We start from the raw sequence: 25761 nt of genomic DNA, 5'->3' as shown, positions 1-25761 counted from the left end.
CTCCTATAATCACATAAATCACATCTCATAACATACATAATGTACATATAATAACTTATCGCATATCATATAACTTATGGTTTGTACTTTTATACTCACATCATTTATATACTAATTTCATATATTTCCTTAGTTCAGTTTCACATAGTTTATCACATATACATGTATTCTCATAAATTATCATCAAATAGCTCCTATAACATCTTCCTATGGCTTCATTTAAGACTATAAATCTTCCTCATATAATTTATCTCTTGTTCTCATATGTTTATATTTATCATATAACACATAACTTTTATTGCATATTTATATTGCATTCCTACATCACTAATTCATAATATAATTTATATCGTATCATCTATCTTATTCTTTATTTCTTGGTATGTACTTATATTACATAACATATGCCATATTTATAAACATATATCTTATATTATATGTGTATATCATCACTTTATATAAAAGTTTACTAAGTGATATATTATTCCCAGTTCATTTTATAATTCAATCTTGTATAGTTTTCATAAATTCTCATAATTCATATAATATCTAATACACTAATTCTCATAATTGATCATATCATTATGTACTTGTCTAATTCATGTTTCCATTATTCATATAACCTTTATACATGTTTACTTAGTTCCTATTGTTATCATAAATTAACTTTCATCATATTCTCCTATTATTACGTATTTTATCGTATAACCATATATTCACGTAGTCTTGTATTTCATTATCATATAACTTATATTTGTTCTCCTATAACTCTTCATATTCATATATTTTCATTTCCATAAATTACATAAATCTTATCACATGACTTATCATTTATATTCATATAATTTCATATCTATTCTTATATCATCATATAATTTATGTAAACATATATATTATTTATACCAGTTCTTATATCTTATCTCACTAACATAAATTCATACAAATCATGTCACACATACAATAACATATTACTCATACACCCATAGCAAACACATACTCAAGTTCATGAATTCATGCATAATACTATCGGAAATAGACTTGTAGTAAGTCTTATTTCCATTAAACATCATATAATATCTAATATGCACTCACCTGGCCTCACTAGTCAATTTGATCTCTTATCTTTCCCTTGATCGATATTACATGCCCATGGTTTCGGAACTCGTTTAGGCTCGATATCTACATAATTGCACATTTTAAGGCAATTATTATATGCCTACACCTTGTAATTCGATACTAACAACTTAAACGAACCCAATAAATCAATATTCACTTTTTCCTTTAGGGGGTGTCGATACCCTCCTTAGGGTATAGGTACCATCATTGCATTCTGTAAAATTTTTGTTTGAGAGGGTATCGGTACCTGTTGAATGGGTACCGATACCCCTTGCCTAAAATTCACATTTTAAGCACGAAAAATCACCCAAACTTACTTAATTCTTCTTATATAACCTCCTTTTAGCCCCTTTAAACTTAACTACACTTCTTCTAGACAACTTATATCACTATAACTCACCTTAACATTCAATATTCCTTCTTGAATTTGAAAACCAAGAATCTTACCAATTTCTTAACATGTTCTAAATTCGTTTCCAATACTTTGAATTTCTTATTTTGATTGATGACAAGTCAAATTTAACTTCCAACTTCAATTACTAACTTTTTTCCAATATTTCATTCAAAAACTCCAAACCTTAATCTCTTATAACTCTTTCATTCCTTGTTTAAAAGCTAACTTAAGCCTTCCTTAAGCTTTTCTATCATCTAATGATCATAACTCAATCTTAAATTCAGCTAAATATCAGCCAATAAGAAATCTTACCTTTGCTCTTGGCTTCCACATGAAGAAGATAGGAGAAGAAGAGAAGTCTGGAAAGTTTTTCACATTTCCCACGTTTTATATTACTCAAAAGGAAGATAAAAAATCTTTCCTATGAAAATACCATTTTACCCCTTTAGTTTATCCATCTTTACTATTTAATCCAAAATCCTTTACTTAAGTCCCTGAACTTTTAGCTTATTTCAGAATTGAGCACAAAGTTTCCAAAATTTACATTTTAGTCACTGACCTGACTTTTGGGATATTACATAAGCCTTCGTATAACGTTCTAGATATGAGAACAAGCGAGATAGCAGCTAGTGAGAGGACAACCTCATTTTAGTGAGTCTAGTTATGCTAGGGTATACCCATATTACCTTAGTTACCCTAGTGAGTCATTGCCAGTACGCGAGACACTTCAAGAGCTAGCTTGGGTAAGGGTGAGTAAAACTCGACTTGACTCGAAAAAAATTAACTCGAATTGACTTCGAGTTATAATTTCATAAATTCGACTCGACTCGAAAAAATTTCAATTTCAAATCAAGTTGTAAAATGCAACTCAAATAACTCAAATGTTTTAGTAATTAGTGGATTTATTTTCAAGTAAATATGTATATATGGTTATATAAACTCACTTAAATTGAAACCAAATAATAGTATAATATTATAAATATTAGCAACTAAATTTAAAGATAAACTCGAAAAATTGACTCGACTCGAAAAAAGTTCAAGTCAACTCCAAGTTATAAAATAGGACTCGTCAACTCGAATAACTCAAAATTTTTTGACTCGACTCGATCGAACGTTCACTCATAAGCTAGGGTGCGAGGCCCAAACACTCGCGATGAGTGGGTTAGTGGTGTCAATGTTGTGTGGCCTTTGGGCCTTATATATGTATGTCTAATTGTATTAGTCCAATACCTTAGTTATTAGAAAAACTTAGCTTGATGTTGTGTGATACCAAGCCAATGCTTCATTTAAGTGGAATATCCGATGTTGTATGATATTGGGATTTCTTCTCGATGGTCTACTTGATACTATGTGCTACCAGGTGATCACCCAGCAGATTAGAGGGGACTTTACTGATGCTATGTGATACTGGTATTCCTTTTCAGTAGGTTAGTATCTGATGCTATGTGATACCATATACTACCATAGCAGAGTTAGTATTGTATTTAGATAATGCACAATACAATCAAGTTTGCATTCAGATAATGCACATGAGTATCAGTGTCGCATTTAGATAATGCGTAACAGTTATAATTATTAGGGTTAGAGACCCTTAGAGTTGTACTCATGACGAGACCCTTAGTAGATGATTAAGGGAATCGCGAGATCCCTACTTCAGCGATAGAACAGTAAACCCTTAAGTTGGTAGTACTTGATTTGATCATGCATATACCTACTGTTTAGTATCCAATCTTTAGCATGCTTATTTTTATGAAATTCTTATGCTGCTCTAGATTAACGATTATACTACTGGGCTTTGTAAGCTCACTCTTCGGATGTTTTCCGTTGACAAGTTTATAGATTGGGCAGTTCTAGGAGCACCGTCGTAGCATGACTTCTAGCATCCCTTTCAGAGTAATTTTAGTGGACATGTGTATTCATAGGATATTATTATTGTATTAAGAGAGTTTGTAATATTTTGATTTAAACTTGTGTCATAGAGCTTCATTTTATAAAATATTTGTATAACATTTATTTATGTTTAATTATGATACTATTCAATATGTTTCAAAAGAAAGCAAGCGGGTTTGGAAAATTAGGGGTTGTCTAGATAGCCTAATGTGACACTTTAGGTCCAATCAAGTTTAGGGTGTTACATAAGCTATTTGATATGTTTGCATAAAAATTCAAAAAAAATATTATTTCAAAATAATAAAATATTTAAAAATTATAAAATTTAAAAAGAAATAAAAAAAATATTTGATGTCAGATCAACATGTTTGTTACTTCTTTTGTCGAATAGTTTAATTTGACATGAAACTAAAAGTTGAAAAATAAAATAAAAACTAAAAATTTAAAATATTTTTTAATTCGATAAAAAACATTATTTAGTCTTTTTAACGAACATGGTGACATTTCTAATTGAATCATGCTACACCATATATAAATAATATTAATAGTATACATAAACCATGTTTCATAATCTATTTGTATTATATTTTATATAATGTATTTGATTAATTTGATGTCATAAAATCAACATAAAATTATAGAGGTAAGAGATTGAGTAATTGAAGTAAGAATAATTCAAAAATTTTATAATTAAAAAAGTTTAAAATTTAGTGATCAAAATAAGTGTAAGAAAAAGCTTAGTGGCGACGTTCAAAAATTACCCTAATCTAATTCTATTAGGGTAAACTACACATTTAGTACCCAACTATCACTTTTGTTTTGTTTTGTTCACCAACTATTATCTTTTTCAGAATCGTATCGAACTTTACATTTTAATTTCATTTTGGTCATTCGCTATTAAAAATTTGACAAAATTGTGAATGTGACATTTAAAAAGAAATCAATAATGACGTAACATTATCTTATGATGACACGGTAGCATCCTCGTTTATTTTATAACTGTGGGTAATTAAAATAAAACCAAAACGTAACGTTAGATATGATTTTAAAATAAAAATAGTTGGGTGATCAGAATAGAACAAAAGTGATAGCTGGGGTACTAAGCATGTAGCTTGCCCTTCTATTAAATTGAACATTTACGTTAAAAATAATTTAATATTGTATTAATCTTAATAAATGATTGGCATTTCTTAAATTATTAAATTTATTACCTATGAACCATCATGAATGGTGAGTAAAGATTGTGGCGGTGACTGACAGGAACACTGACACCGAGGTAAGTTTTTTTTAGTCCCCCAGAATCTGTAACTTTCAGTTTTTACCGATCAAATCTACCGTCAGCTATTTTGGCAAAACCCCCTCGATAACATTGACCATTATTTTTATACTGGTTTTAGATTATCTAGAGTTAATTACATCACGTGTACTTATATTATCACTTTCATTATAATTTGGTATTTTAACTTTATACTTGAACAATGACTCTCTTTTTAAATGGATTTTTAAACTTTTGATATATGGGGATGAATTTGATATATTTAAAAGTTTAAAAATGATTTTAAAATAAAATTTATAGCTTGAGATTTTTCTTACATGTTTTTAATCAATTATTTACATGTTTTTAATACATTCATGAATTTAAAATAATGTAATCAATTATTTATTATATTACTTAATTTTTTTTAATAAATTCATTAATGATTAGCTAATCGAATAAATTCACATATTTTGAGATTTTTCTTAATCAAGAAAAATCCTTTTATTCGATTATTCTTGAACAAAGTTCGACTCATCGAATAAAATAAAATCTAAATAATTTAATAAATAATTTACTAAATTATAATTTTGATAAAAAGTTAATTTTTATATCTATTTTACTATTTATATTCACAATTTGTGATTATATCTTCTAATGATATTGTTTTTAAAATTTATATTTATTGTGTTACATGGTAAAATTGATTTTGCCGACAAGTAGGCAGAGAAACAGAGAGAGGTGGGTCCACCAGAACCCACCTTCCTGTCCAGAGTTTCACCCCACAAGTCTGCCTAACCGGATCTAGCCACGTGGCACTGATTCATTATTACTCCAAAATACAAGCGGATCATGAGATGCCTTGTAATTAGCTCTACGCAGGCTTCGGCTACCAACCAACAATCATGCCCCCATTTTCCTCTCTTCAAATTGAAAATGAAATCAGTGGGTGCTCCTTTTTTAAAAAAAATTAATTTGGATGGTAGTTTCTGATTGCCGTCGTTAATGATATTGATGGTGCTGTTCCTGTTTGTTTAATTTCCTTTTTTCCTTTAAAAGACTCCGTCTCTTCTCTCTCTCTTTATGTATTAATGTCTGGAATTCCCCGCTGCCATTTACGAAGATGATGATATCATAGGGAGGTGAATTCATCTGCTGAGAAAAAGAAAAAAAGAAAAGAAAAGGGATCATAAAAATGGGTACTTGTGTTTCTCGACCCGAAGGCTGCGTTGGCTCAAGGTTGAGATCTTCTAAGAAGAAGAATCGTAAAAGAAGAAAACCCTTCAAGAAAAGGCCCTTTCTAGGCTTTCCGAGGCTTCCTCTGATAATGTTGATCGTCGTTCTTCCTTCACCAACCCAACTTTTCAAGGTATTTTCTTCTCCTCTTTTGTCTCTATTGCGAGAAGTTGGTCCCTTCCTCTTTCAATGTGCTTATGGATTTAAAATTTGCTAGTTTTTTTTTTCCTTTTGCTTCCATATTTGCTATATGATTAGGTTGATTCGCTTGATGGGTTTTTTGGTAGTTGCATGGAAGGTTTTTGGTGATTAATTTTTTATGGTATTGGGAAAGGAACGTCTTTTATTATAGGTTAAGGACTTTGTTGTGAAATATGTATTTGTGGAGACTTAAGTCTTTAAATGATCAATTGGCATCGAATGTTTTCTCCAAAGGATAGTCTCCAAGTGATCCCAACATTGGGATTTTGATACAGATGGTTGGTCTTCGTGTGTTTTTTTATAATCAGAGGGAACGGGGATTGATAAAGGTGAATTTTGATCATAACCGAAATTTGGAAGTAGAATTCTTCTGGAGGTAAATTTCCCCAATGTGCCAGTACCACATAGTGTAAAACGCTCCATAGGAAAGTGGAACTGGATGAAACCTTCAGTTTAATTTCTTAGCCCTAGAAGTTTGTGGTTTGATCCACTAAAGGGTTCTACTAGGTGCACATTGCTCCTTGCAAAAGCAAGGATTGGGGAGTGTCGTTTGCTATGCACATTCTTCCCCGACGGTTTGCTGAGAGGCTGTTTCCACACTCGAATGCGTAACCTTCAGGTTGCAATACAGAAACCTTTCCCTTGCTACCACGGATCACCATCATGTAGTTTGATCCATTTAATATTGGGTTTTAAATATGTAGCAGATGCATTTGAGCTGGTTGGGGTTTGATTTGGGTTGGAGCTAGCTGCTGCAGTGTTCTCACTGTTGGTCTCAAGATTGAAATGGTTCTTTCTTAGATTATTGTTTCAATCTTTTGTAAGCACTGAGCTAGTTTTGAACAGTTTTAGCCTATAAAGTCAGAAAGAAGATTTGATTTAGTTAATTTTCCCCCTTAAACGAGGGGTAAACAACGGACCCTTGGATAAGCCATATACGTCACTTGAAGAGAAAGAAACTTCAAGGGGTTCCAGATGGGAATTTTTGACAATAGAATAAAGAAAACAATTTAAAGATTGGACGCCATTTTCCTTCCTGTCTCCATTTTCTTTTCTTCAGTGCTTTACTTTATCCCAGGTTCTGTATCATTACATCATTTCTCTCATGGTATGCTTCATCATTCACATCAGTATTGTCCATGAAAAAAATCATATTGTATCTCTTTTTTTTATCCTTGTATGATACTGGAATTTTGTTTTCTAGAATTTGGGACTTGGTTATGCATATAGAATCATCAATTTTTGGTGCTTGCTTTATATACAATACGACTTTAATTTCACAATTTGGAATCCTACTCGTTCAAGCATAATGAATATCGATGCATGTTTGTTAGGAGTAGGAACAAAACAATGGTTAATCCATATGGACGTCTTTGAATTAGTTTTCAAAATTAGTTAAAATTTAGAAGAATGTTTCCTTTGGTCAATAGATATATCACTTTGGTTCTTCATTATTCAATTGCAGTGATTTCTATTTTTTCTTCCTGTAGTTTTTTCTGTATGTTCTATTTCCTAATATTAGTAACTTCGTTTGTTTGAATATATGACTTACAAACAATTCACATTTCCTTTTTGAATTGCCCATCCAGTTCAGTTGGTAGAGCGCAAGGCTTTTAACCTTGTGATCGTGGGATCGAGTCCCACGGTGGGTAATTCATAATTCTGACTGCCGGAGGTCTCCCACGGAAGCTGCTCTCAACCTGATGTTGGGGGCAGCCTACTACCCTACCTCCCCCTCACCCCATTACATATGGGAATAGGGTCAGCTAATTATTTTCTCCGGATTTTCGTTTTTATGTATTAGTATTTAAAATCTGGCATTTGCTAAGTTGGGATATGACATTTTTATGGAATCATGATTGGGTAATAACCCTGCTTTATTTATTGGGACAATAATTATCCATGTTGGTTTTAGTATTTTACTTGTTCGCTTTGCATGTTTAAGTGTGGGTTTCTTCAAAGAATTCCAGCTAGAATAGTTTTATTTAGTTACAGGCTTACGCCTTACAGCAGAATAGTTGATGTTTCAAGTTATGTGTGAATATGGTTATTATAGAATTTATGATAGAACATGTTTTCTTTTAAGTCTAGCTGAATAGCTGATTTTTCAATCATGTCACCTGAACAGGAAGCCAAGAGTTGTGGTTTGATCCAGTTGCAGGATTTTGCTCCGACTGCGACGAGGAATTTGAAAGTGTTCAGGAGGGTATGGTAGAGATATTTCTTATTTAAGTAAACTTTTTTCTTTTCTCTAAAGTATATGATATAGTCACCATTGATTACATAAGCATATGAATATACAGATATATTATCTTTAAATGGTCTTGAAGGTGTATCCCGGTCCAGTGTTTCATCTCTAAGAGATGCTAATTACGGAGAAAATTCTTCTTTAACTAGTAATTCTGCACGTAACTCTACTAGTGAGGCTGAGAAATTCAAATAGTCAAGTCTCGAGTTCAAAGGATATTAATCCCCAATCAAAGTATGATGGGCCATCAAATGAGCAAAGCAACTTGTGTTCCTTGATGATATTGCCTCCTCTGTCGATGAAGGTTCCGAAAAGGAGGTTGGGTTGTTGGATAACTGTGGCATTCTTCCCGGCAATTGTCTACCTTGTCTAGCATCTACTGTTCCATCTGATGAAAAGAGAAGATCGCTTAGCTCTAGCCCGCCAAGTGCAAGGAAAAAGGCTGCCTTAAAACTTCCATTCAAATGGAGAGAAGGCAATCCCAATTCCGCCCTATGTAAGTATACATCTTATTCATTGAATGGAAATTAGATGAACTGTCTTATCACAAGACTGCTAGATCGATGTAAAATGGTTTTCAGTGAATTGTGGATGAGTTTTGATGATGCATCCCCTCTGATTAGATTTTCTCCTGTTAACATTATGCACTTCTTCAGGAAGCAGCAATATTACGCAAGAAATAAGAGTTTTCCTGTTAGTTTTTCTTTTTCTAATCTATTTTTTCTCTTTATTAACTCAGTTTCTTCGAAGATGCTTCTTCAGAGACCAAAAGCAGGGTCTCAAGTACCATTTTGCCCTACAGAAAAGAAAATGTTTGATTGTTGGTCTCATATTGAGCCAGGTTCTTTCAAGGTTCGATCAGGAAATTATTTTAGGTATGCAAAACTTTCCCTGGTTCTGTACTTGAATATATATATATATATGTTCATATGAAATATTACTGGTCTTTATGAAGCAATAGTATGCATGAGACTTAAAAGTTCGTAGATTTAGACTTCATACAGGCGGATCTTGTATTACACGACTCTTTCTCACTTAACTAGGTAACTATTTGTTTAATTGGCAGGGATAAGAAGAAGGATTTTGCTCCTAACCATGCTGCATATTATCCTTTTGGCGTTGATGTTTTCTTATCTCCACGAAAAATAGATCACATAGCTAGATTTGTTGAACTACCCGTTGTAAGCCATTCGGGGAAACTACCATCTATCCTTGTTGTAAATGTTCAGGTATCTCTCTTGTACAGCTGTCTGTCCTGAATAAGTTTTTATTACCCTCCGTTCTATTTTCCTTGGGATGGAAGTACTGCATAATGGTCCATCTCACGAATACATCATCTTGATTCTTGTGCCTTCCATTTCATTCTAAAATGGTGCTAAATTTACGACATGCCACATGAAAAAGAAATTCCGAATTATTTGAAAACAGTTCACCCCCGGGGGGGGAGGGGGGGTCAGTTTAATGCTAACCTTAGTGGCTGTGCAGGTTCCCTTGTATCCTCCTTCACTGTTTCATAGTGAAATTGATGGGGAAGGGATGAGTTTTGTTCTGTACTTTAAGCTTTCCGAGAGTTACTTGAAGGACCTTCTGCCTCATTTTCTAGAAAACATCAGGGTAAGGCATATACTTGCTAACTTCTAGATGTAAATTGTCCACAAACATTTTCCTAAGTAATTACGCCGGTAAGAACTGCCATAAGGCTTTATCATTTTACTAATTTTTCTTTTCCAATGTGATTATTTATATGAAGTGTTTTTTTTTCTTCTTATTCGTCCATGCTCCATGTTTTTGTGTTTAGGTGTAGTCTTCATGTATTATTCATCACTACTTATTTATCTGATCTACAACCTTTAATTTCATTGAATCTATATTTGGTTTCCTTAAAAACAGAGGTTCGTTGATGATGAAGTTGAAAAGGTTAAAGGATTCCCTGTAGATACAATTGCCCCATTTCGAGAAAGGTTGAAAATATTAGGCCGTGTTGCAAATGTGGAAGATCTTCATATGAGCGCTGCGGAGAGGAAGCTTATGCAGGCATATAACGAAAAGCCTGTTCTTTCACGTCCACAGCATGAGTTCTACTCGGTAAGTCCGTAGTTTATTGTTTATCATGAATGCAGCAGCTTCCCGACCTTATGCTAATAAAGTTAGATGCACCTAATAGTATTTCGTTCATAAATCCGATTTCCATCTCTTATTTTTTGATATTACAGCTCATGAACATATATACCCACGACAATATATGTGTTATTTCCGGGTTGTCTGATATGTGACGGATGTCGTTTGGAATCCCCATTAACATAAAGCAAGTCCACAGCAAAAGAAACATTGTCTCGTGATTTCTTCTCAGGCTGACAAAGTCACTTCGATGAATATTTTGTAGGGAGAAAATTATTTCGAGATCGATATAGATATGCACAGATTCAGTTACATCTCCAGGAAAGGTTTCGACGCATTTCTAGATAGGCTAAAGCTCAGCATTTTGGACGTTGGACTGACGGTTCAGGTAAGTTTCGGTCCCTCCCCTAAACAAGGTTGTTGGAGACTTTTCTCGATTCTAACGCCGTTTACTTACAAACAGGGTAATAAACCCGAAGAGTTGCCGGAGCAGATCTTATGTTGTGTTCGGTTGAGTGGCATCGACCATATGAATTATCACCAACTGTGTTTAAGTTGAGATTCGGCGGATATAAGTTCCGAACCACTATGTTTATAGCTATTAGTTAATAAAGAAAAAGGGGGCCAACTTCAGAGAAACTTGAGCTCCTCCTTCGTTGGCAGTACATTTTCTGAGCTCCCTACTCGGTTGATATTTAGAGCCTCATGGCCATTGCAGGTCGTTCTCGTTCTCGAGTGTGTTCAACGAATATAATTCAACCGTCTTTTAATCGTAATTCGTCGGCTAGGACTGCAACAATTGTGAAGAGATATGCAGAAATAACTTGCGTAAGCAGAGGGGAATATTGTGAGAATGTATTTTGATTGTGGCATCTCTGTATTTACATGTTAGAAGCATGGCTACATATAAATGGGTGAATAATACAACACCGTCCGTTTTCAATATCCACCATTGCAAAGCATAGCAATATTTATTGGGTAAAAATGATATGCATTATGGCCAACGAGGCCATACCTACTAATAACTCCGTCATCGCCGCCTTCACGGCTTCCTCCGTTGAACCCACCAATGTTTCCCCGTCGTTGACCTGAAACTGCTACTATTTCTTGAATTTTCATGAAGTGACCGACACAAAACTTTGATTAATTAAAGGAAGAAAGCTTTGATATAAGGTGAAGATATTCATACATGCACATGTTTTGAAGATCACATGAGGTTCTGATGTCTGATAACTTTAGTAACAAAGTATATTTAATGTGATTGCTTCACTTTAGTAACAAAGTAACAATTTGCTTTTTATAAAATTTAATTGTTTAAAATATTTAAAATAATCATGATTAAAACTTAATTTTTTTAAAAAAAAATCAATAATGAACCCATTTAGTGAAACATAGGATGTATTTTACTTCTATAATTGTGGACATGATATTACTTTCTTTTTCTAGTCCCACGTGTTGAAGAGTCTTTCCTCTTCCTTTTTATAATTTAATAATTTCATTTCTTATTTGATGTGTGAATAAATTATTGTTATAATTATAATTTCAAAATGTTAACACAAATATATATTTTTTGTTTTGTTTAATAGATAGATTATGGACTTATATCAACAAGGTATTTCGAATTTGCTTGAAGAAAGGGTAAATTACAGAATTCGTCACTTTCGTTTGATTTTATAATCTTTTTCTCATTGCATTCAAAAAACATAATATTTAATCACTTTTGTTTCGTTTTAATTAAGATGTAGTTACTGAATGTTAACTGCCATTAAACCTTAAACAGTTTGCTGGTGTGTTATGGTAAATATATAAAATTAAAATTACATAATTTTCACTTAGATAATATGTGGATTAAGATTTGGTTACTTTCCTTTCATATTTGTACACTTTTGCTCACAAAATTAAAAAAAAAAACATAAGTTTTGGTCACTCATGTTATTGTTTTATTAAGTTTTTGTCACTTATGTTATCGTTTTATTAAGTTTTGGTCACTTGGACGTTGAATGTCGTTAGTTTGATGACAAGACCCGTTAGTAAAATGATTTAATTTTTATTTTAACCCTTAAACTTTAGACAAAATAATGATTATGGCTATTTTTGTAAATTCAAATTAGTCTAGGGACAACATTTCAATTTGTCAATTTTTAATATCTTTTATCTATAATCCCCAATATTGCTTATGTTCTCCCTGCTTCTTCTTCTTCAGACATCTCTACTCCATTGCAATAACCTTCTTGTTCCTAATTATTAGTTGTAATTATTTGAAGTCAAATTAGGTGGGTTCTCATTTGTAAGAAAATGTATAAAAGAAGTAATGAAGCCTGTGGAAAATGCAGAGAATTCACCATTACAACTCTAAAAAGATTCACCACCATGGCGATGCCAAAGCCTCAACCCGAGAAAACTAGAACTTCTTCAATGGCGGCGTTATTGACGATACAATACTAGGTTTCCATCTCCGACGTATTGTTGACCAATGAAATCCCGGTGATGAAAATGATCGTTGAAAATGTTTTGTCGCATCTGAACATGATCGACCTCCATGGCGTTTACAAAGATCAAACAGACGTTCACTTAGTTGTTTGATCGCGTCATCATAGAAATGAGGTACTCAGAGGCTGGCACGGTTGCAGTGGTGTGACAGATCACGCAGGCACATGGGTCAACGGTGATTCATAAGACGAACATTGTTATGGATCTAGAATCATAAAATTGCTTGTTCTTGAGCAAAAACAAAGATTCGACGTTGAAGATCATGGATTTTGGATTGAGTTCAGTGAATGAATTCACAGATCCAGTTATCATTTTGTTTGGATCCATTGATTATGTTTCAATAGAGGCACTTTCTCAAGGGAAAATCACCACAAAAAATGATATCCGATTATCGGGTTATTTGGATCATTGATTTATCTTCTTGTTCCTTATTGGATTAGGCATTATGCATCTCAATCTTTAAAAATTAAATTTTAGTTTGTATAACTGGGATTACCCTACTTCATTTTATCTCTAGATTGCTACCCTCTCATTTTTCTTGAAATGCAACACGAGTCCTTGAAAGAAGGAAAATGAAGCAATGGAGCTGAGATGTCTGAAGAAGAAGCAGGGAGAAGATGAACAATAATGGGGTTGGAAAGAAAGCCTATTAAAAAATGGGTAAATTAAATATTGTCCATAAACTAATTTGAATTTACAAAAGACCAATTATCGGTATTTTGTCTAAAGTTTAGGGGTTAAAATAAAAATTAAATCATTTTACTAACGGGTCACATCATCAAACTAACGACATTCAATATCCAAGTGACCAAAACTTAATAAAAATATAACGTAAGTGACCAAAACTTAAGAAAACAATAACGTAAGTGACTAAAACTTATGTTTTTTGAATTTAGTGAGCAAAAATATACAAATATGAAAGAAAAATGATCAAAACTTAATCCACGTATCATCTACGTGAAAATGATATAATTTTAATTTTATATATTTACCGTGCCATGCCAGCAAGCTGTTAAAGGTTTAACTACCGTTAATCTTCAGTGATCGCATCTTAATTAAAACGAAACAAAAATGATCAAATATTATATTTTTTGAATTTAATGAAGAAAAATTTATAAAACTAAAATGAAAGTAAGCAATTATTCATTTATCCTTGAAGACATTATATTCTAATCAATGAAAAAACAGATTAGAGCTAGAGGCACGTGTTAATAATTATAGATTGTATGTAACTATCATTATAACTAGACATTCATTTATAAGTTTGTGATTAGTAATAAAAATATTTTTCCTTTAAAACCCAGATGAATACCTTAGTTAAAAATCGTGAATTAAGGGTTTATATCCCATAAGATAAGAGTGATTTTTTTAAATTGCCCGTCCAGCTCAGTTGGTAGAGCGCAAGACTCTTAACCTTGTGGTCGTAAGATCAAGTCTCACGGTGGGTAATTCATAATTCTGGCTGCCAGAGGTTTTCTACGGAAGCTGCTCTCAACCTGGCGTTGGGGCAGCCTACTATCTTACCTCCCCCTCACCCTATTACATATGTGAATAGGGTCGGCTAATTTAATCTATTGACCGACTAATTCAGATCGGGTACTGCAAAGGCGATGGCGACCTCCCCAACCCAGTTTGCTCTATTCGCAAACGTCAGGATTCGAACCTCTGACTTTACTTAAGAGACCTAATGTTTCATCCCACTAGACTAACTGATTGTAGGTAGGATATGAGTGATTTATTAAACGCATGATATGTAATTATGTCTCTTATTTGTTAGATAATTGTATTATGTCATAAAGTAGCAATAAATTATTGTTAAATTATTATTATATTGAAAAAATAACATAAAAATAATATTACATTTCTCAAGGAAAAACAAGAAGTTTGGGAGAAAAATATAGACTATAATGAAGACTTTTTTTTAACATAAAGAGTTAGATTTATCGAGTTATTTTGAAATTGATAAAATGGTATAAGTTTCAAGAACTAAAACTATTATTAACCACATCAATGTCTCCCTAATATTTAACGATGAAGTGACTTGTTTATAATAATATTTTAATTCACATATTTTTATATTTTTTATACAAAGGTGATATATTTATTATTAAACTTATAATTAAATGACCTTAGACATATTTTACCCTTTTGTTTTCTACATGTTTAGTACCGCAACTATCACATTTATTTTATCTTGATCATCCAATTATTTTTGTTTCAAAATCATACCTAACATTATATTTTGGTTTCATTTTGATCACCACCGTTACTTTTTATAACGGTGGTACTAACACGTCACCATAAGATAATGTCACATCATCATTTAAAATATCACATCAACGCTTTTGTTAATTTTTTAATGATGGGCGAGTAAAATGAAACCAAAACGTAATGTTAAGTATGATTTTGAAAAAAATAGTTTGGCGACTAAAACAAACAAAAATAATAGTTGGGACACTAAACATCATATTAAGTGTTTCAAACATAATTCTCAACAAAGACACAGCAACAAAGTAGTGCAAAGGACAAAAAAGGTTAAAAAAAAACACTCCAACATTTTGGACCTTTTGCTGAACGCATATCAATCGGTGGTGGTTGCCGTCGCGGCCGCGGCTTTCAAGAACATGGATCTAAGCTTCATCCCAAAATCAGAAAGCTTATCAATGTCGGGGAAAACATCCTTCACCGACGCATGGGAGGAGAAGCGATCGGCTCACGCCGCCAAGCTCGGAGTTTTGGCCTCCGACAACACCTTGGTCTCCGTAAACTTCTCCATCACTTTAAGCCACGCCAACAAACTGCCCACCGCAATATCCACGTACCCTAACTCATAAAGCTCTCCCTTTGCTCAACCTTTTAAAAGCTTCCTCCAACAGGACCGAACCTTCTAAAACCTCCGCCATCGCCGCCTTTTTGACTTCCTCCGTTGAACCAACTAACACCCTCCCCATGACCAGGAAAACTACATCATCCCAAAAAGAGCAAAATATTACAACCCAGACAAATATTTAAAGCTTCTAATGACCCCCTAACAATATTACAAATATGTAATATTTGTGAACAATGATGAGGGACTCACAGATGGGGTTACCGCCATGGATGAGGACGGGGGCTTTCTTGTGAACAGGGTTTGATTTGAGAAGAAGCTCGCTTTTGCCCTGCATCATGTTTTCTTCTGCATACTCGTAGTTGAGGGATTTGAGGTGAAGGGCGATTCTGACCCTCATCACGAATGGGCTTGACCATGCTCCCAACACCTTCATGTTGCTCTCGCCCATTCCCTTTCCTCTTGGAACTGCAGAAAAGACGTGTGCTGTTTTATGGTGGTGGTGCAGTGCTCAGTTTCACAGAGGCGGATAGATAGGTGGTGGTGGTGGTGGTGAAGTACACAAATGGTCCCCAACTTTATGATATTGCTTTATTATCTCCCTCAATTATTAAAAAGTTACAAAATGGTCCTTTGACCATGGAATGTTGCTTTATTAAGTCCCTCAACTACTAAGAGTTACAAAATAGTCACATGACTATTCATTATGTTCCAAACTCGTCTTTTTCCATTAAAACAATTGACGGTTGTTTAAAGTGGACATTAGCATGATGACTAGGATATGATAGTCGTTTGAGATTATGTGATCAAATTTTACCATATCATAGTGAATATATTAACATTCAACTCAAAATACCATCTATTTTTAATGATAAAAAAAGGAATTTTGAACACAATGAATAGTCGGGTGACTATTTTATAACTTTTAATAGTTGAGGGACTCAACATAGCAAAACTATATATATATATATATATATATATAATCATAAAACGATCCTCTGACTATAGAGTGTTGTTATGTAAATTATCCAGAAAAAAACATATATGTAATTACCGGAAATTAATATCTTTATAAATTATGAATGTTGCGAATAATTTCTTAGAAGTACGTGGATAGGATGGGGATTTTAAGCGTTTAAACATCATCAATTTTCGAGAGGTATAAAATTATTATTCTAATTTGAAAAACGAATAATGAAAATTTTGCAAGAGAGGAAACAAATTATTCAGTAAGATCTTAAGGATAATTGCATCAAAGTATTGAGAAACTATTTTTTAATAGTAGAAGAAAATAGTTGTTTAGATTTTTTTAATTTATTAAATGGTAGACGCAATAGTTTAAATTAATGTTCTCTTTATAAAATACATATTATTTGGGAAATTACACAAATGGTCCCACGATTATGGGATATTATTTTGTTAACTCCCTCAACTATTAAAAGTTATAAAATAGTTCTCTGACTATAGGGCGTTGCTTTGTTGAGTCTCGACCATTAAAAGTTTCAAAATGCTCACCTGACTATTCATATATTTTAAACTCATTATTTTCCGTTAAAATTTGACGGTAGCCTAAGCCGAACATTAATAGGTTGTTTGAGATATAATAAAATCTATATTAGAATCTCAAATGACTATCATATCTTAGTCATCATGTTCACGACTAACTCATAATACCATCAATTTTTTTAACGAAAAATGATGAATTTAGAACATATGAATAGTCTTGTGACTCTTTTATAACTGTTATTAGTCGAATGACTAAACAAAGCAATACCCTATAGTCAAAGGATCATTTTAACTTTTAATAGTTGGAGACTCAACATACTCCATTAATATTATAAAAATACTTTTCGTATTATTACCAATAAGTTTATTCTTTTTTTTCAACTTAGTCTCGTTTTATCAATTCGGTCATTTAATTGACTTTTTTTGAAATTTTTTGTCATTTAAATAACTTTTGTAAAAAAAAAATCATTCTCATTAATTCTTTTGAAATTTGATTCTTTTATACTCTCATCAATAATTTGTATTAAAAAATCTTATTTAAAAATAAAATTATAATAATTAAGCACATTTAATTTCAAAACAAATTAATTATACTATATATTATTATTCTAAATATTATTTGATTTATCAAATAATATTGCATATCTTACTTAACATAGGAAAAAGAACATGTATATGGTTCGAAAAAGTTCGAAAAAGTCTTTTAAATTAAAATGAATGTATAAAAGTTACAATTAAATTTAAAAAGAAACTCGAAAGATTCGACTCAAATTTCATAAACTCAATTCAACTAAAATAATAAAATAAAATTTGAATAATAAAATAAGAGTAGTTCACTCGACTGACTCAAAACTCGACTCAATCGAATATTCACCCTGATAACTGTGGACAAAGTTGCTGAAGTAATTAATTAACTAATTGGTCTTAAACACCATATATACAGTTTTACCAAAATTATATCTATTGATTTTCTTTTGTAAATAACTGTTGTCATCTCATGTTGCAGCATTGTGGCCTTACTTGATTTACCAATTTATCCCACATGCATAACATTTGTCTCGGTGACTGGTAGTGGGCAGTGAAGTAATCCTCTATGCATCCGAACTGGCAAAACTTCAAGCTGTGTTGGTACTCCACCCGCTTCGAGCTGTTGAATTTCTCCACCCACATCCCCATGCTCACATCCTCCATTTTGAATAGCTGCAACAATGGTGTTTTTGATCAACGATTATCGAGCATACCGCTGTTTAACGGACGTGCAGAGCGGAGGTGTAATAAAATGGCTCACTTACTCGCAGCTTGTGTTTCTCAAACTCGGTTACGATAAACTGTGCGATGTCGGATGAGATTACGTACCCTGGGCCGTTGGCATAGGGTGGGTAGTCTTCTTCTGGCCATTCCTGGAAATCAACAAAATATGTAGATTATGATGATGCGCACATGATGTTATGCGCTAAACACGATCGGGACGATGATTAAGAGATGATCACTGATTTATAAGTCGACTGAAGGCCGTGTCGGCTCAGGTTAAGACCTAATGATGTAATCACACTTATAGCTAAAGAAAGGACATGTTTAGCTACCTACAATTAAAATTCTAAATTCCAAGTCAGATTATTGTTGTTCAAAAGAAATATTTCACGCTAATCAATCTAGAGCAAGTATACAAATATCACTAAAATATTACCGATTCCGCATTCACAACTCGGGTAGCTACCGGGAAGCGTTAGTTAAAAACATGAAACAAATTTCCGACGTACCTCATATGTTACCGCCCATTTACCATCGCGCAGGGGCTTGTGGTAATAATTCATATTTCCAATATAAATGCTTTTATCTCCAAACTTCTGTACTTCCGTGATCACAGAGTCCACCCGAACAAATGTATTATCATCACACTTCATAATATATTTTGCCGCCATTGTACGGACCTGTGACAAGAAGAATACAAGAGCTAAGTTCTTGAGAGTTTACAACTAAGAAACAATATATGCACTAAATCATATGTTGCTCAAACCCGAACCGAGTGACGGATATGAATGTGTATGACATAGGCATGCTCAATTTTAAAGTTTTAACATGTATCCGGAGGATTATTCCTAACACCCATGTTAAAATATGTGTATGAGACTCATGTTAGACAACATGGACTATATCAGTTAACAAAATTTTAGCAAGAGTAAAATAGGCAATGTCGGATCACCGGAGCGCTCACCCCATATTCAGAAATGGCAATTGTCTTTAGAACAACTAGGTCATAGTTGTCCAAGTAGGGAACTATAACAATATCACCAAAATATTCCGCTTCCTTTTTCAGCTCAACGTTTACTTCCTTTCTTCCACTCTAAAAAATAAAACTAAATAAACCAAGCATGGGAAATTTCCAAAGGAAAGAACCTGTTCCTCCTTTATCTATGCTTACCAGTGCTACGAAAAAACGAGTAACAACTTTCAAAGACTTTATTAACTTATACTGCATCCACGACTTTCTCACAGCCATCCTCTCAGCAAAATGATTGCCAGCAGAAAGGATGCCAATAAAAAGCTCTACATCTCCTTCAGGAAGTGCGGGCGCCTTCCATTTACTCAATCTCTCGAGATGCTTTTGCGGATCAAAACTTGGATGTGAATTGGGCAAGGAAGCAGCAAATACAGAGTGCACATCAAGGTCACCCTTTAGAGATAACCCGGTAGCATCCTCGAGCACAAATCCCTGTAAATGCCATCAAAAAGTTTATAAGGTGTCGTATCTTTCCCTCAAATCAAATCATTAAGCCAAAAACACGATGATACTCACAGTTCAATAAGGAAATGAGGTCACATGACGCCCATCGACATTGACATGGTAACCCTCCAAACCAGCCCTCAACGTGAGAACAAATAACTTTCCCTCCGCAAAAGGGTACTGCCAATCTAGTGTCACCTTCTTCTTCCTTCCTATCAATCTGTTTAACCACCATGTTGCCTTCGATTCTTCCGAGCCATCATCATTGTCCCGAATCCACTTCTCACATTTAACTTCTCCATCAACTACCCAAAGAAAGAACCAAACAATCAGCAAATCAGTAAAAAGCATTATATAACTTTATAAGTATCTTTTAAAACAAATCATTCCCCACAAGATCATAAAGCAACACCATAACCAACTTCACTGCCTACCATTATTAAAAAACTAAGCAACACAACACTTTCAACCTTTTCTCAACCTACATTCTCTCTTGATTTAGCATTGACTCAAAACCTTTTCTCAACCTACATTCTCTCTCAACCTACCATCCAGCTCAGTTGGTAGAGCACAAGGTTCTTAACCTTGAGGTCGTAGGATCGAGTCTCACGGAGGGCATTTCATAATTCGGAGGTCTCTTACGGAAGCTGCTCTCAACCTGGTGTTGGGGGTAGCCTACTATCTTACCTCCCCTTACCCCATATATATATATATATATGGGAAAAAGGGACAGCCATTTTTTTTTTTCAAATGCACTGATGTGTATAAAAGCCACTAAAATAAATAACCTGTTTCTTCATCAGCTCTAGAATTCCACCCTTCGCACCTCATCGCCGATCCCCATTGCATCCGATAACAAGTATTCTGCTCGATCACCGGCTTCCCGCTCCAATCCCCTTTCAATCTCGGATTGAAATGAAGGATCCGAGGCGGATCCTCGCCGTCCACCGTCTTCAACCCTTGCAATTCCATCATGAATTGCGATACCATCAATGACTCGTCCCCTTCTTTCAAGACTACAATTTTCGGATCATGTTCTGCATGCGCCCAATGCGGCATTCCGACCACCGTAATATGTGACCGTAGCGTTAACCCGCAAGGAAGGACGAGGATCCTCCCCTGGTTCACGAACTCCGACCCGGATAAGGAAATTGAATCCGGGCATGATTCTGTTTGATTTTTGTTTTGGTTTTGCTGTTCGAGTTTCGAATCGGGTTTCTTTTGACCCGATTGGAGGTCGTCCCAGAGTCTCCTGCCGACTACGAAAGCGTGTCGTACGGTTTTCTGTAGCACCGACAACTCGCCTTCGGAACCGATTCTGTCGAAAGAGCTCTCATTAAAGAGGAGACCCGAAACTCCCTCGAACTCCCGAACTTTCCCCTCTCCTCCGGCACGACGGACACGGTTCGGATCGCTGTCGGGTCGAGCCGGCGCGGTTTTGTAACTTAAGTCCTCCTCGCTCTCGAGAACCAGAGGCCTCGGCAATGAGTCAGTAAACAACCCACTCGAAGCGGTTTTGAAAACCAGCGGGATTTCGAAGCTGACAAGCAAAAGGCAGAGAAACAAAACCCCAATCAAGAACTTAAGCACCCTGAACCGAGTAGGATACCTTAATGACTCAAACTTTGATCGCTTCATCGTCTACTTCAAAAGGCCTAAAAAAAGAAACGGAAAGTGTTGGCTTCCCAGGCTTGACCTAAGCTAATGAACTGAAAAATGGATCACGGGAAGAACCCTATCCCTAAATTCGATTAACGAGAAAAGGTTTGGGTTTCTCGGGAAAAAGGAAAGCAAGCATTGGGAGAACTCGGCCAAAGGTTTTTGAAGAAGAAGAAGAGGGGCAGGAAGGTTCAAAGTTGAAGGCGAAAGTAACGAAAGTGCTTTTAATTAATTTATTTATTTAACTCCAACAAAACCTTCAAATTTAATGGTAATGCCCACAAAAAAATCAACATTTATTCATTTTGCCCAGTAAGTTAAATCCATCACTTTCCCTCTGAAACTTAAATTCCTTTGATTTTTCTTACTGGGGAAAAATACGCAACGAAGAGAGAAGATCTCAAAACGCGTCGTTTAATACGATATTGTGGCCATGCACGACACGTACGGAAGTCGTCGGGTCTGGTCAACTCAGAGTTGTCAGAAGTCGGAAATATTAATCGAAACTATTGGACTTGTGTTGTGTGACTGAGACATTAAGGTTTATTTTTGTATTCAGCTCCTGTGATCTCCTGACTTTTTAAATTTGTCCTTTCACTTTTATCTTTGAGAATTTAATACTTTAACTTATCTGATTTAAAAACTCAAGTTCAATTAGTAACAATATTAATGAACTTGCATTAAATTTAAATACATGATATTTTAATAATGGCAAAAGGGTCATTGTTGCTCTGTAGTAAACTCAATTTATCATTTTTACCATTTTTCTTTTTTGCATCAATTCAGCCCTTGAAGTTGTTTATGATGTTCATCCTAGCCCTCGAAGTCTGTTTTGACTAATAGAACTATTAGTTTTCTGCATTTTTCAACGCTAACAATTTTCAGATCTGTCAAATATTACTGACATGATTTGATGATGACGTGATATTTATTAAAAAATAAATAAAATATCTAAAATATTTTAATAACAATATTAATGAACTTGTGTTAAATTTAAATACATGATATTTTAATAATTGAAGATTTTTTTAAAAGATTAAAGTTTATCTGATAATAGTAATAATATTGAAGATTTTTTAATAAATTCATAAAAGTAAAAGCTATGGGTTAAAATGAAAAAAAGAATATAAATTATACAAATGATCAATAAATTATGTTGAAATGATTTTTTATCACTGAAGTTTAAGACTTTTATCATTTTTTATAATATAATAACCATTTTGTAACAGTTCAATAATTTTAATGATCATTTTAGAACTTTTAAAAACTTAGTGATTGGAAAGATCATTTTAGTATAATTTAATGATCACTTATGTAGTTTAACCTTAAAAGATACAAAGAATACAACAATTAATGCCTACTGGAATTTATTTGATGGACCGGGGCGAATGGAGAGGATCACCTGAAAATTTAAAATTATTATATATTTTAGATTTTTTTATGTAATTTTATTTAAAATATATTTTCAGCTCCTTAAAATTTTATAAATTTAAATTCGTCTCCCTAAATTCAAGTTTACTTCTTAACATAAATTTATATGTTCATATGGAAAAATAGACTTTTTTTTTTTTTAAATGAATTCATTGCTGATTGTTGGAGTTTTTAATAGTTGGAATTGCTGGTTGTTGGAATTATCATATAAACGAAGTAAAAAAAATCAGAAGTTGAGACAGAATTAATATTAAACATTAAAAAATTAAATTTAAAAAATAAAGATTTATTAGGTATTTAACTTAAAAAATTAAAATAAATAAAAATATAATTTTACATAAAAATAGAATTGTGATTGAAAGTGACTCTCATCCCTTTCTCAAATAATTAACAACTTTAAGGAATGGTAATGTATGGGTTGATGATGTATATTGTGGGACACATCCGAAGAGAAAAAATTAAACCAAGAATGTTACTAGTCAAGTTTCTGAATTGTTATTGGTAAACCACATGTTTAGTGCATGAATTATTAGTTTTATCATGTTTTGGTACCTACACTTTATTTCTTTTAAAAAATCATACTTGATATTGAATTTAGGTTTTAATTTGATACTCGCCGTTAAAAATTTAACGGTGATGATGTATCACCATAATAGAATATCACATTATCGTTGAAAAAAATAAGTAAATGTTACATCAGTAATTTTGTTAGTTTTTAACGGCAATGTGTTGAATTGAAACCTAAATTAGATGTTAGGCATGATCTTGAAAAAAAATTTAAATACTGAAATGGAACAAAAGTAATAGTTTAAGTACTAAATATGTAATTTACCCATTTTTCAAAAAATTCCAATTATTCACAATGTGAGCTCTCTATAAATACCGCGTTAACCTACTACGTTAAACACAATTCAAAAACAACTCAAAAACCAATTCAAATGAATTATTTTCTCTAATTTTTGGTGATAGGCGAAGACAATGAATAGTTCGTAATATTGGCAGTTGTGCTATTGTGCGTTGATCATCACGTTGTTGTATCCTAGGAGACAGATGACCAAAGTTCCCGAGTACCAAGGAGTGACTGAAAATATGTCTTAAGGAAATTGCATAATTGCAGGTCTCAACTTATTTCTACTAATATATTTATGGTTTTTTATTCAAATTATTTAATCGAATATTTCCATGTTATTGATTGTGATTGTTTTATTCTTGATTCATGTACACAAATTTTACGACGAGATCCTACCGAAGAATTGAATGTTGTTTGATGCGACTTGTATGAATCGCCATGGAAGGAAATTGTGGATCTCGTTGTTGGTTTTTTCTTCTTCTTTCATTTCATATCGGATTGTTATACCTCTAACATCCTCTCCATCAGTTAGCGATCCCGTTATTTCTCACTGCTAGGAACCACTGCAAAATAAAACAGTTTGTTATACCTAAACCTCCAAAAAGTACCTTCTCTCCACCAGCTTAGACCACTAAACAAGTCTCTCTTATTACCGGTGCCTCTAAGGAGAAGGGACCTTCATTTTCGAGAGATGGGTCTCTATAAAGATTACATTGCAATTGCATACACAAAATCATTGACCGACCCACGTGATATATCAAATCATAGTTACATAAATCGTTCATTTGGCCACGATCTACGTACTGAACGTTGCGATCCAAAACGCGGTACGAACGCGTTTGGATCGTTTTAAAATCGCGATCGGATCGTTTCAAAATCGCGATTCGGTACATCGTAGTTTTGCAACAGGGATAAGAGAAGATGCAATCAGAAAAATAAAGGGATTGGGGTTTGAGAGAAAAAATCAGAGGAGAATAAGGGGGAGAGGGGAAATCGTTTCAAAACAGCTCCTCGTCGGGGCTGATGATCGATGATCGAAGCCTTTTGGGTTTTCTTCTCAGGTGATGGAAGAGAAGAGGGTTCGAAGTTGCTCGGGTCTGGGGCTGTGAAGACTTTCGGCCATGCGGGTGTGAGGAGTAGAGGATGAAGAAGAGAAGAGGTTCAAAACGGCGCAGGGGGAAGATATTAGGTTTAGCATAAATTATGATCTATTTTTAGGTTAAATTTTAAAGGCTTTAGATAGTTTGGTTAAACACTGCCGTTTAATTGGGGTCCAGGGTGGTCCATTTTTGTTCGCGTGGGTTTATTCCTAAAGGAGTCATGCTCATTTTTTATTCAATTTATTTTAGTCCTTAAATCGGATTTATGCATATTAGATTTTGAGTTTTGAATTATTTTGTTCCTAAAGGAACCATGCATAATTGATCTCTATCTAAGAAACTGGTACATCGTACCAATTTATATGGTACATCGTACCGGAGCAATCCGAAAGAAGTCTACCCCTCTCATACCGAATTTTAGGGACCTAGCGAATTGCGATCCCGCTCCACGATAAGAATATATGAATTATTGATTGAATTCGTAATTAATTTCAAAGATAATATATATATAATTACTTTATAGGAGGATACATACAACACATGAAAAATACGTAAAGTAATTTAGGGATAATACATAAATATATAAGGTTTAAGAGTTAGTTTTGTCCTTGCAGCAGGTCAAAACTAATAGCGTTGTCCTTTAATCATACATGTTATTTCTAAAATTAATTTGAATTCAATCAACAATTCATATATTTTTATCCTTTCATAATCT

The 25761-nt window shown here is 33.6% G+C and overlaps 1 protein-coding gene and 2 pseudogenes across 1 annotated transcript; 1 reads left to right on the top strand and 2 right to left on the bottom strand.

The window, feature by feature from the left end:
• Positions 1-5634: 5634 nt before the first annotated feature.
• Positions 5635-11401, top strand: LOC120137271 (annotated as a pseudogene).
• Positions 11402-15776: 4375 nt separating this feature from the next.
• Positions 15777-16226, bottom strand: LOC120137263 (glutathione S-transferase U16-like). The gene is made up of 2 exons (XM_039153063.1): positions 16028-16226; positions 15777-15910 (listed from the first exon to the last, which is right to left on the bottom strand). Exons 1-2 carry the CDS (start codon positions 16224-16226, stop codon positions 15777-15779), a joined length of 333 nt encoding a protein of 110 aa, XP_039008994.1.
• A 1929-nt stretch (positions 16227-18155) lies between these two features.
• On the bottom strand, positions 18156-21865 carry LOC120137257 (annotated as a pseudogene).
• Between the last annotated feature and the right edge of the window lie 3896 nt (positions 21866-25761).

The sequence above is a fragment of the Hibiscus syriacus genome, unplaced genomic scaffold (genome assembly GCF_006381635.1).
Source record: "Hibiscus syriacus cultivar Baekdansim isolate YM2019G1 unplaced genomic scaffold, ASM638163v2 tig00110655_pilon, whole genome shotgun sequence".
In the NCBI taxonomy this organism is placed as follows: domain Eukaryota; kingdom Viridiplantae; phylum Streptophyta; class Magnoliopsida; order Malvales; family Malvaceae; genus Hibiscus; species Hibiscus syriacus.
Note: the sequence above shows the minus strand (reverse complement) of the source record. Positions and strands in the feature narration are given on the sequence as shown.

Excerpts from the sequence above, each read along its gene's own strand:
- LOC120137263 (XM_039153063.1), bottom strand. The coding sequence starts at position 16,226 with ATGGGCGAGAGCAACATGAAGGTGTTGGGAGCATGGTCAAGCCCATTC. Across the intron at positions 15,911-16,027 it reads CCATGGCGGTAACCCCATCT|TTTTCCTGGTCATGGGGAGG; the intron begins GTGAGTCCCTCA and ends GGGATGATGTAG.